This window comes from Protopterus annectens, chromosome 4.part0, assembly GCF_019279795.1.
Source record: "Protopterus annectens isolate FY-2018-M chromosome 4.part0, PAN1.0, whole genome shotgun sequence".
NCBI classification, from domain to species: domain Eukaryota; kingdom Metazoa; phylum Chordata; order Ceratodontiformes; family Protopteridae; genus Protopterus; species Protopterus annectens.
Window position 1 is genome coordinate 287,758,367 of NC_056733.1, and position 13,677 is coordinate 287,772,043.

General features: G+C 37.2%; 1 protein-coding gene across 1 annotated transcript in view; it reads left to right on the plus strand.

Annotated features, from left to right (window-relative positions):
* Positions 1 to 11,120, plus strand: part of LOC122799303 (L-serine dehydratase/L-threonine deaminase-like) — a 47,854-nt gene extending 36,734 nt beyond the window's left edge. Inside the window, exons 7-8 of the mRNA XM_044068269.1 lie at positions 3,245 to 3,369; positions 9,208 to 11,120. Coding sequence (XP_043924204.1) covers positions 3,245 to 3,369; positions 9,208 to 9,419 — 337 coding nt within the window. The 3' untranslated portion in view covers positions 9,420 to 11,120. The remainder of the gene's footprint in view (positions 1 to 3,244; positions 3,370 to 9,207) is intronic.
* Positions 11,121 to 13,677: the final 2,557 nt, after the last annotated feature.

The following is a 13,677-nucleotide window of genomic DNA, read 5'->3' on the forward strand; positions in this document are numbered from 1 at the left end:
GCATTACTTGTCATCTGGTACTATAGTCTAATTATATTATACTGTGCACATTCAATTAAATCATGTGTTTATTCTATAATACTATATTATACAATTTGTGTTAATATAAAACCATTCCTACTCCTACTGTCCTACACTGACTAAGTCTATTCAGACTTTGACTCGGAAACCAGTCTACCTCTCCTAAGACTGATATCAAGTGTAAATAAATAAATAAAATACCCTATGTCTTAAGCCTATGCTAAGTAAATATACAGTCAACATGGTATTAAACATCTACAGTATGTCAATATCAATAAATATATACCGTACATACATAAATAATAATAAAAAGTATTCAATATAATAACCATGCTACCAGTTCTTAAAAGTTCTTAAAAATTCTTTCAAACTCTTGTAAAATTTTTATAAAATTTTAATATAACATTCTTAAATTTCTGAAGTTTTTATGAAGTTTTTTAAATTTTTTAATGGTGTTTTAGTATTTTTGAATGGTGTCTTTAAATGCGTCAGTAAAGAGATGGGGAGACTATTTCTTGCTAGATTGGATTTTACCTTTCCTGTGGCCACATATGACCTCAAAGTTAAGATAAAACTGGGCGGTATGGAAGCAAACTTCCACACAAAGTCCAGGGCCATTTTCTCATACTGGAAAACTGCTGAATTTATTTTCATACAATAAGTTTGAAAAACATCATTTGTTACAACTGAAAGTCTTACAATTCTACCAACATAATAGGAAGGAATGTGTTCTGAGTCTGGAAACCAGAACTGCAGATGACACCTTTATTCCCTGTAAAATCAGGAAATGAGGGAAGAATTACACTGTAGTCAAGGAACAAATGGTAAGGAAGACTGCTGTACTGACAACACAATGTACAATACACTCGTGCTGGAAACACATCCACTTATGACTCAGTGTACATTTATCTATGTATTTACATACTTAACTTCTTTCTTTTGATTGGGTTACTCCCATTAGGCATAACCTATTTTCCAAGAGTGAACCATGCTGGTGGCTGTATTCATTCAGGCCTAATATGGGTAAACTCGATGTGGCAGCTAACAGTTAAGAATCGGATAAAGAACTGTTGAAATCTGTTAAAGAAAACTGCATACAAGTGGCATTTGAGAACATTAATTATTCTGTGTATATACTAAATAAGATATATTCAGTTTGCACACATCCGGTTGTGTAGTAGATGGAGGTCAGACATTGGCTGTATATTGGTTTAGGAATAACTTAAATGTGAAAAAGCAGATGTGTACATGTGCTAGTATGTCAGATGCAAATAGTCTGATTACAAACAAACTTGGATATGTGCATATTTCTTGGTAAATCAATGACTTCAGTATGGTCAGATGTGCTCTTCTGGGTTACTAAACAAATATCTAAAGTTTCACTTCCACATTCTTCAGAGTAAAGAAGACGCACCAAAAATTAAGCACTCTCCTATAGGCCAAAACCCTATATCTAACACTGAAGATGTCATATAGCCACTAGCCTCCTACCTAGTCTCCTCTACTCAGTATCAGTACTGAAAAACACCCAACTAACTTGAGCAGTGCTACAACAAGGGTGCAAAAACTGCAGCCTACCTCCCCCATAGAACACATCATTGTTAGGCCTTCAGAAGCTTCATTTACCTCACCAACTCATATATTCCCATCTCCCCATTATCCATAATCTAATAAACAAGCCAGGTGACTGTCTATCTCTAGCCAACCTTGTACATTCATACAACCCACCCAGAGGCTTGCACTCTTCTAACAAAGACCATCTACATATAGCATAGCCTAATAAATAACTCTGAAGGCAGTTCCCTCTACTCAATCAAATGTCAAAATCCTGGAAATCCATCTCCCTAAAACAGTAAGACAGGACTGGTCAATAAAGTCATTCAAACTAAAGCTAAAGTCTCACTCAACTCCTGGCTCTGCAAATGTGTTGCACCAGATTATAGTATCACTCTTCTTCAACCTCATCCCTCCTCAACTCCCAGCTTATCCTCCTCCGACCTGTATTGTAATTCACCATCTTTGTTCCCATTTGTTATACTCTTTCATTCTCAACTGTTTTATTTCTATTTCTCAATTCTAACTCTCCCTCTCAACTATACATCTTCTGTTGAAAATAGCGACAATATGGCAGTTTGTATACTTTATCATATTTGAAATGCAGTTCTCCCCCTTTTGAAAAATGTTGTAAAGGCAATTGTATATGATTGTCTTTCAACTGTTAGTGTCACTCAGGCTACAATGTACAAACAGTAATAGACATTCTCCCCAGGCCTCCTCTGAAAATTGGTCCTGTTCCCAGTCTAATGTTCCTGGTAAACAAAAACAATAAATATATACATCAATATTGATTGGGGGATATCTACGCTCCATGGGAATATGCTGAAAATTAATACTTAAGACTGTGTGAATCTGACTCTGACACAGAGTGATAAGGTTGTGATGGTAACCCAGAAAATCTGGGATCAACTAGCGACCCAGCTGAAGGAGGAGACAGTTGTAGGAGGATGGGAGTTGGGGATCTAATATTGGATGTACCCATTCTGGAGTGAAGGAGGCAGCTTGAACCACTACTGTTCTTCCACTCACAAAAGACTGTGTAGCAAGCAGAGTGGCCATGGCCAAGCTCCCACCAAGAATTTATATCTCATCATAGCCAGGTTTGTACAAGTCCACAGATGGATGCAAGTGTCACAGGGCCAATGTTTTGGAAGGTCTGTTTATGTAGGCTGCTACAGGGGTAACAAAAGTTAAGGCAAGTAGAAAGCCCTGAACTGCCTGAGTGACAGCCATTTTTTGTCAATACATAGAGTAGATAAAGGTCAGAAAGTAATACACAGAAAAACAAAAGTGTGTGTGTGTAAAGGCATAGTAAATATAAAATGTGGCTACATTGACATGTACTGTGAGAGTAGGGATAGAATATCTTGTGTTTTGTGCTTGTTGCTGTTAAGAATATGAAGTGATTCACCTGTCATTAAAATTAATAGAAAAAAACTCAAGTCTGCATCAGATGAAGAACATGGATGAATGTGTAAAGTGTATTTTAAGTACTTGAAACATAAGATACATTTTTATTTTTGTATATGTATTTTGTATGATGTGACGGAGAACTTAGAAATTATATGTGGATGTCTGTAGGCTGCAAAGAAATGTATTAATGTAGCAATGTAAGTTGTGCAAAGTACTGCAGGTGTACTAATGATACCTTCCTGTTACTTTTCAGTGTTGCAAAGACCCTTGGAGCCAAAAGAGTAGGAGCTCAGACCTTGAAAGTCACACAGCAGCATCCTGTTTTCTCAGAAGTCATCACAGACCAAGAAGCAGTTTTAGCCATTGAAAGATTCCTAGGTATGTCAGATTTAAACATTAAACTACATATTTAGTATTAAAAATCTGATATAATAATCTTTGTATTCTAAACCATTACAATCTGAGTGCAAGATCTGCAATCTTTTGAGCTGAAAAATACAATATTCATAAATATGTTGTATAAGGCTATGGTGTCTTTAGGAAAATAAGGTTGTCTTCAGGGCTGAAAACAGTTGGACACTGAGCATCAGAGCACCTTGGCATCTATAAAATAAACTTGATTTAATAAAGGTCCTTCTTTCAAAATATTTCCCAGGTGCACTAACAATCCATATCAGTACACTAAGACAGTACTTGGTTGTCTGTAACCATGCTACTGAGTGCTATAATATAAATCAATATAAGTACACAAACAATCTAGTATTTAAAATAATAGCATCTCCACGTGTATTCAAAAGTTTCTTTTAGTACCCTTATAGTATGATTAAGTTTTTCTCATGCTCTTTTTAGTATATCTAAAGTTGAGCTATACATCTTTTTATCCTAGTAAGCCCAACACCATCTTCATTCCGAACTGCATCGTAGACATGTTTCCACTGTATAGTTTATACTTTAATTTTTGCAGGTGTAATACTGTCTGCATTTTGACATCTTACACATTCTAACAAATTCTTGGGAATTCTTACAGACATGGAATTGTTACAGACATGGAATTGTATCTCTGAAGCCATATGACATTTTCTAAACAATCTATTTCATTTACAAACTACACTTTTGATGTGTGGTGCCAATGTAATAATATAGCTGTCCCATGAGGAAAAGGAATGCATACAACCATTGCCACCCAGTTATGACTAACATTTTCAGACCGTCGTCTAATCAGTAAAAAATTACAGTAAATATGCTGTGTAACTATAATAATGAAATGAAAATTCTGAAAGTCAAAACATGATCTATGTCTTCAATTCTTAAATTAGCACAGGAGAGTAGTTTCTAGTTCTTCACAGATTGCCCCCCCCCCCGCAGAATAAACTCCTTTAATGAATAAGTCACGTGTACAACCTAAGACACAAGCTGTTCTGAATTGCACAATGACTTACTCTCCCCCATGGATTAACAGCTTCTAACTGGTAAATCTCCAGTATTGACTATGACTAAGAAAAGAGATTTTGCCTTTTAAGTATTTCAACTTGTTTCATGTACATATACTGTCCTTAATACCATACATCCACAATCATTTAATTGTCTGATGACCATATATAAGCTGCTTTCACATATAGGCTGTGTTAAGATGCCCTTGTATTAAAAATATATGATCAAGTGAAAATTATTGCCTACAGCAATGTATTTCAATTTTATTCATATGGACATGAACACGGAAAGTTGTTTGACAGTGATCAAATGATATACAGATACACCAAGCCATGATCATTTGAACAGATTAACAAAACAATTTTCACATATACACTCCACCTCCAATTACTGCCCTTATGACTAGGTAAACCTCATATTTTTGACTATGTTTAGATTACAGAAATTCAGTCCACAGTAACGCATTCAACCTGTTTCAAATATAAAAACCCACTCCCAACCATAATCATTTGAGCATCTGTAATCAAATGATTAGTTCATTTACTTCTAAACCGACTAATATTCCCCAATACCACTGTTTGACTAGGTTAATTTCAGATGATTGTCTGATCACTGCAGACAGTAATATAATCAGTTTGCTTACACACATACACACACATGCACAACTCTTATCTCCATTATTGTTTAGGTGTGATTGCCCTGATGGTCCAGTGTAAGTATTCTCCACCCCTGAAGCACAAAAGTAAAACCGCATTCGGTGGAATGATGCCTTCCCTCTGATACTACACCCACCCTAAAGCCTGGTTCTCCTTCCCCAAACTTTATATTGCTGGTGGTAATGGCATGCACCCTTCCATGCAATGTGATTAACATGTCCTGTTATATGCTACAGTATACTTAGACCTGGGGGCAGGACTGTAATTTAAACTGGTTGGTGTGGTATCTGGATGGTGAGTAAATGAGACACAGGGGATGTGGTCTAACCTCCATGAGGTCGACATTCAGATTGAAGTCCCTTCTCTTTAGTAGTTATTCATGTGTCTATGCTGTCACTGATAATGCTTTTCTAGTACATGCATCACGAACTGCTTCTTGCATTATGTTTCTGGTAGCTGCTTCCTTTTTTTGTGAAGGAGTCTTTCATTTCTGCTCTGCTCTTCATTAAGTACATGAACCATGATAACATTAAATTAATAAACCACTTAAGATTCCTTTGTTGCACTCAAAAGTAGATGTATTCTTTTTTCCAACCGTAAATATATTTCAGGCTTATCCATCACCAGGCATAATATCTGTGTGTCTTGTAAACAACATAGAATAAACACAGACCTATGAGGTAATTTGCATTAAACTGCGGTTCCATTACAATACATGCAGTCCGTATAGTATGCATCAACTTAATATATTGATAAAAGCATCTAGCTGTACTACTGTGACAACGTAAGCACAATATATACCAGAAGGCACTATGACCATGTGTCAGCACCAGCTAGGGAATGCATCAAGATGCCCTGTTTCATATGGTCTAGTTTTTCATCTGAAAGAATATTCCTGTAAGTGAAGAAAACATGTATTGTTGCCTCTAAAATATATTACACGTGTTTCAGAAGGAGCTCACACAATTCCTTTAGCCTATATGCATTTTATTGCACTGTGTGAGCTGAACATAGCTATCCTTAGGGGATCGGTTTTCAGTATGTGGCTAGGGCTCTTCTTAGAGTGAAACTTGCATTAAACTATGCTTGGAAGGGACAAAAGGAATTAAGGGACCTAAACAGCATTTCCTCCTAGAGTATAAGCACTGCAGCATAGAAGTAAAGTTTCAGATTGTTTCCTCTTCTGTTACTTTTTTGTTATTCAGCTTCCTCAGTGCACAATGCGGTGGATTTGGTGAAATCTTTTGATTCGTTCTCCCTTGGTTTGACTTCATATTAGCCAACACTTTAATTTTTTGGACCAGGAAAAGCTCATGTAGCAGAATGTTTGCAGTCCTTTTTCTACCACTGGGGTCATAAACCTATAAGTCTCTGAGGATTCACAGCTATTTTTCTGTATATTGTCATTCACAGATGCCTTTTTTTCCTCTCACTGAGGCAATGAACCTACAGAGTCTTTTGAGACAGCCTTTGTATTTAATTTATGTATGTTTTCGTTTTTTGAACTAACTTTGCACAAATAGTCCAATTATTCTGGAAGAATGGGAGCTGGATATTCCCAACTTGTTAAGACACTACAGACCATTTGTTCTTACCCAGCAACCACCCATCAGTCCTCAGTTCCCCGGCAAGAGTTTGGCAGTAGGCCAGACTGCTAGTCCTGTGGATGGCCTAAGCTCTCTTCCTCATAGGACCCCTTATGCCCTCAGCAGCTACTCTAAGCCTGTTGTAGCTACCTCCTGAGGGGAAGCATACCTTATAATGCTAGTTTCCTCCTTGGCTACTTTGTGTCAATGCACTGTGGTAGTGTAAGCTTTGTTAAATTGAAACTCCACTAGTTATCACCCATGTGGTGAGCCAGAGCTTCCTTCCTCCACCCAAGATGGGCAAGGTAGCAGTGGCTTTTCACTCTCATCCTCCCAGGTGAGACTCTACAAGCACCTGATCCACTAGTCAAACTCAGATCACTTGTGGCTTAATTCAGAGTTTTACCTCTGGCTCCCACAACGGCTTGTTGGTATCAAAGAGCTGCTGTGGCAGGAATATCACATCTTATACCTCTAACAGAAAGACAGATTGAATGAGGAAGAATGCCTGCAGCTAATTCCTAGCATTGTAAAAAAAATCTAATTTAAACACTGTTAGGTGAATAAGGGGGTCCTTTATAGTGTACTGAAAACACGACAAAGAACAAACAAGTGAGTGCTAGTAGAACTAAGTTTCTGGCACTGTTCAGAAATTGTAAAGTAAGCAGCAATTCTGAATACTGCTTCTATAAATGAGTGGAAAGAAGCTCTTGCATGAAAGGGCAGGGTATTATCTCATGTTATGAGGACTGAGTAGATTGTGGGAAAGAGTTGGCTCAGCCAATAAAAAAAATCACAGGTCTGCCTCGACAAACATTGACCATTGGTTTCCTTTAGTTTTGACTGAAGCCAAATAAAAAATGGTTTTGCTTATGATAAGAGTTGACTTCTAACTGCTGTAGTAATTTCTTAAATGCCAGTAATGTGAAAAATATTAGAATTGTTCCTGCTGTCAGTCATTGCATGAAAGTAAGGACTACAAATGCAGGTACTCTTCACATTTACTGTAGTTTTTCTGGTTCTAGTCATTTTATAGAAGAAATTGGACAGAGTATAACAATCCTGCAGTTCCAAACACCAACATCGCAATGTGTAGTAAGGGGTGAAATCACCAAAAGAAAGCCATGGAGGATGTTTTGGGGTAATCTTTGGAGGCTGTAGTACACCTTGGTTATTGTATGAACTGGACCTAATGTAACATGGCAACTGCAAAACATTTCATATCTTACAAGAGTCAGATTAACAACACAAAATTAACTTGTATTATTTTTGTAAATTTGAAATGATTGAATTTTTATCTGTAGATATCTTGCATTAATTTAAACAAAAAGGATAATTCTGCAGTTTTCTAATGGTTGTGACAAGGAGAAATCCTATTGCCTGACCCATTTCTGTTAAAAGGAGTACCATAAGCTACATGTGAACCAAACTTTATCCCCCATCTGCCTCAAAGACGGATCAGCTGAAAATTCACCCCAGATTTTATTCTGAGTTTCCAAATACATACTTTATTTTTGGTCACGAACAAGAAGACCTGAGTTGTTCATTTTTAGAAAGTAGGTGTAATCATGAAAATGAAGCTATCGGTATAGTATGGAAGGGCAGGGAAATGAGTTCTCATGTATACTTTCATCTCACTACTCATAGGTGTGTACTAGGCTAATGGCCCTGGAGCCTTTACAAGCCTAGCCCATAGACGTGCATTGTACCGTCCGACGTTGGTTTCCAATGCCTGTATCAAGTAGAGCCACTAGAGTGATCCCGGGGTTAACTTGCTATAGTATGTGATGTAAGCCACTAGGTTAGCCAAACAAAAGTTCCTAGGTCATACCTGAAAACCACTTGGTACATATGTAAGCATTTATTTAAACTTTTGTATTCTGCAGCCCCTTCACAGGAATAAATAATGACCTGGTATTCCAGACTGTAGAGTTATGAGCTTGCATAATGTCTAGCCTGCAGATCTGTCGTACCATAATACATTCAAGTGCATGACTCAGATGGTTACATGTTAAGGCAGTACTTTGTGGTGAGCATACTTTTTGGCCTCTTAGAAAAAGAAATCTGGACAAATCCAAATATTATTGTGGGGGGGACAAAGGCCCAAAAATAGGGACAAATTATAAATATTGCTCTTAAACTTAGAAAGTTGCTAGAACAGGTTTTGATTTGGCATGCACTTCCTGAAGGATATGAAGTCTAAAACTCAAAGGACTGTCATTATTGATTTTTAACCCCAAATGATTTGCCAGAAAACAATAAATTTTATGAAGGACACCACAAATATGAAGCAAAAATCTGGGCATCCTGTGAGAATCTGAACAACTGAAGTATGGTTGTGAGGGTTCAATTCCCAGGGAGGCATCCACTCAGTGTGACCAAGAACTGTATTTCAGTGGCAACTACTGCACCAGTAAGTGTTTAAATGCTTAACTTCTTTCTTTGAAAGACATTTCTGGACAACTGCAGTCTTGGAGAGTGAATGGTTGTGCCCGTTTCACTTTAAGAACCAGTGTTATAACAAAAGTTTCTTTGTTCTACAGATGACGAGAAGATGTTGGTGGAACCAGCATGTGGGGCAGCCCTGGCTGCTGTTTACAGTAATGTCATTCAGAAGCTTCAGAGTGAAGGCAAGTTGCCCTGTGACCTATCGTCAGTGGTCATCATAGTCTGTGGTGGAAACAACATCACACTGCGTCAACTACAGTACCTCAAGGAACAACTAGGACTACACGATTCTCTGAAATTGTCTTGAAGGACACAATGCAGTTCACCAACACTGACTGTACAAGTTCCAGGACTTTTCCATTTATAATGTTAGCACCATAATCCTAAATTTCCATTTCAGGAACCCTCCACTATATTTAATCTATATACTACGCAGCTAAGATGTTTAGTTATTACATTACAGATGAAAACTAGCTAATGGAATTGGGCAAGTCATGACACTGGATTAAATGTTTCGACTGGGTTAGTAGTGGTGATGTCACAACACCACCACTGATTTCCAGGAAGTACCATGATAACCTTGCAGACACTCAGACTGTAAAGTCAACCAAAGTATCACAAGGGATTTATTTATTACAGCATGCTAAAGGTGCAACAGCTCCGGTTACTGATCAGTTCATTCCTTTTGTTGCATGTAGGTGAAGCTTTGTATTCAGATTCGGTAGTATGGCTTGTGACTAAAACAGCTCTTCTCTAAAGGCCACCATTTGAGAAGCATCTAATGAAAATTATATTACTCATAAAAGCATGTCTCAGTTACAAGAGTTATAGTTCTATACTGAGGTTTAGTTTGCAGATAGCTAATTATGAATGTGAAACATAGTCTAAAGAGTTATAACTGCATATTAGTGTGTCTGTCGGGGGGATGGGTATTGCCCCAAATGCACAAAGAATGTTGCAATATCATTCTGTACAGTGCATATACTAATCTGAGCTGGTTTATTTTCAAAAGAGTGGTACCTCCATTTTAATAAATCATACAGTTCTTAAAAATAGGTAGGAGCAGTTGCTTCTTATTCTAAATACCTTACTTTTAGGAAACAGTTGTAATACTTCAAATGATAGTTTTGGTGGTTTTAAAGCATCTCCAAAGTCCTGACTATGATCCAGGTAACCCAAATGGGATTATTAGCTCATCACCTGCTGAGTTGGCAGAGGAAGGGGAGGAGTGATACAGGTGACCAGCTTGATGCCTTTTCAGCAGAGAGTGCAGTGGTGTATCTCTGAGGAGTTGAGTACCAAAGAAAAGTTGCTGGTAGATTCTGGAGATCACACGAATGCTGGCTTCGAGGGAGCAGGGCAGTTATGAGGGGCTTCCTCACTTGTGATTGTGAGTGATACACCAGTGTTGATGTGCAATGAGCACTTAACCCTGGGACGGCTAATGAACAAGTACTGTGGGATCAGGGACTAAAAGTAAAAAACAAAAAAAAAACATACCTTCCCCAATGGCCTCTGCTTGGCTTTCACCCCAGGAGGGACTAATGGGCTTTAGAGTTGTCTTCTTGGGTATAAATGGAGTTATGGAATGAGTGGATGGGGGGCAACTGATAGTCAAAAAGGGAATAAAAAACAGAACAAAAAAACTACTGCATTGTGGCTTATTCCTAGACTTCCTGGGCATTTTTATTCAATTTAATGACTGTGAAAATGTTTTTGTTTGTGAAATACATTGTGTAGTATCCCCTATATAATTTTTTTTTAATCAGGTTGCAGCTTGTGTTGTCACCAACACCAGTATGTATTTTATTCAAGCCAACTTTTCTGTAAGTCTTAGCAAAGCTGAGGAGTAGCTGTCCACAACCATTCACTAATACAGTGCTTTTTGCCAAATGAACTTCCACAATGCAAACCATGTACGTTCCTTTCATTTTAAATATGTATATATTGTACTTTGACTTTGTACCAGTTTTTAAAAATAAATAACGTACATTTATTGCCTCCTTAATTTCATATGAAGTTCAGCTTATAAAAAAAATCACTTTCATGAATGCCTCTGGGTATTAAGTAATACGCACTAAGCGTCCAATTTAATCAGATTATTCAGAAGACAATTTGTAAACATGTTAAATGAAACTAACAGGTAATGGTTCCTTTCTTTTCCAGAAAAATGAGGAACATGGGTGTGTACGGTGTAAAGCAGTGGAGCACAACCTTTTTGTGGGGGAGGGCCACTACACAAATTCTTAATGCATCTGCAGGTCACCTCAAAACATAGTAAGTCGTTAAGTTAACAATAGGTACAGGTGACTGGCATTTTTACTTAAGACAGCAGTCATAAAATTGCCTATTTTCTGCATCAACTTTGTGTAACTTTATTCTTGCTTGCAGCCATGACTTATTACAAATTCTTGCAGAAAGTTACTACTGTTTACAGACTACAAGTTATAAACAACAAAGAATAGTTACTTCTGCAGCTAAAATTAGAGGTGTGTGCAACTGCAGTCAATTAGGTAAGTAAGCATGTGCTGGAAAGTTTGCGTGACTGGAGTAAGGCATTGCATTTTTTCACTTTTTTTAAAAAAAATTTTGGTTACTCTCTGGAGGCTGGATGGTATTCTGTCGAGGGATGGATTTGACCCCGGGGTCAGACATTGTGCACCACAGGTGTAAAGGAAGCTAAAATATGTTTAGCTAAGCAAGACTGATGCATGGGGTAGTGTCTTGATTAAAACATATGTCCAGCATCTTAATTCAAAATTAAAGATTATGCATGACTTAATGAAACAATGCTTGTCAAACTACCTATAACCAGATGCAAATTACTAAAATATGTGCATTCCTAAAACATGTACTTGTTAGCTTGCAGATTTTGGTTTATCTTGTAGGTTGGTGGGATAAAATGAATGGCTGCCCAAACTTCAATACTTTAACAACACTGTTTCTGAAGACACTTTTTAAAGGCCTCTGTTCTGGTTTCTTTCTCCATTTATATTTGGCATTGGATATACATCTTGATAAACTGACCTCAGCACCCACTTTCTGATCTCTCCCATCTCTACTGTTTAACCACTCTTATAGACAACATAAAAAAATGAAGGCAGGATGAGAACAGCTTCTGATACCAGATAACTTCTTGGTATACATTATTTGTCCATTTTCATACCACTTGGAGAGGTTGCAGGTCTTACACAATCAACAGTTTCTCTTTCTTTTCCACCCTTCATAATTTCCTTTAGTCTGCATTGCTGAATTCTGCATTTTCTGTTGCTGCCTTTTTAGTAAAAAAAATTCCAGTTTCCTTGTCTTGAGCCATGCAAGCTGTAACTATATATTTTGTCTAGCAGTTCTCAGTTTTTATTTGAAACTCCGTGCACAGGTAGCCATTTAGCTGTACTCAAAATCTGTTGATTTTATTTATTTATATATATATATATATATATACACAACAGTAGCATTATCGCCTCACAGCAAGAGGTTCTCCTGTTCAATTCTCAGTTGAGGTCCCTTCTGTGCAGAGTCTGGATGTCCTCCCTGCATTCATGTGGGTTTCCTCTGGGTGCTCCAGTTTCCTCCCACATTAAAGACCTGCATCCAGAGTGTTTTTCCCTGGGCCTCCGCTGAAAATTGGCTTTATTCCAAGTCAGACTTTCCCAGTAAACAAATGTTAAATAAAAATGTGTGTATGTATATATTGTGTGTGTGTGTATATGTATATGTGTATATATATATATATATATATATATATATATATATATATATATATATATATATATATATATATATATATATATGTAAATGTGTGTGTTTGTAAGGGCAGCTGGTTGAATGACCAACTACACCAGCATCCAGAATATCGCTGTTAAAATGTTGACTAAACAGATACCAGCACATTCTGTGTATGCTTTAGGGATCACCCCAGAGCAGAGTAAACAAAACTGAAGTGTTTTGGCAGGGAAGCAAGTCCCCCTAAACCCTCACCACCCCTGCTAATTATATATAAACTCCAAGATTACACAATCCATACAGAAAGAGACTATCCCACTACCCAGGGATTGTTGATCTAGTATATATGTTCTTGTTGACCATCTGTTTGTGTAAAACAATCAACATAGCTAGTCGTTTGACGAATTGTCCACAAGCTATATATATATATATATATATATATATATATAGATATATATATATAGATATATGGATCTACTTCACAAGCTCGAAGTTTCAAAACTTCGAGCTGCAAATGGTTGAGACCATAAGGGCAAATGTCCCATTCCATGCTGTACGGCGATCTCCATTCAAAACATTCAAAGTTTTAAAACTTCGATCTTATGATTTGCAGTTTGAAGTTTTGAAACTTCGAGCTTGCAAACAGAATCCATATATATGTGTTTACTAGCACAAGGTTGAGGCCCGCAGTCCTGAAATACAGAATCTCAGTAACATAATACCAAAATGCTAGACCATGATTTTTCAGATATCCCTAACAGTGTCAACTAAGGAATACAAGTATATATAAAAATATGTCCTGATCACTTCTATAGCACATAATAATGTTCACTGTAAAA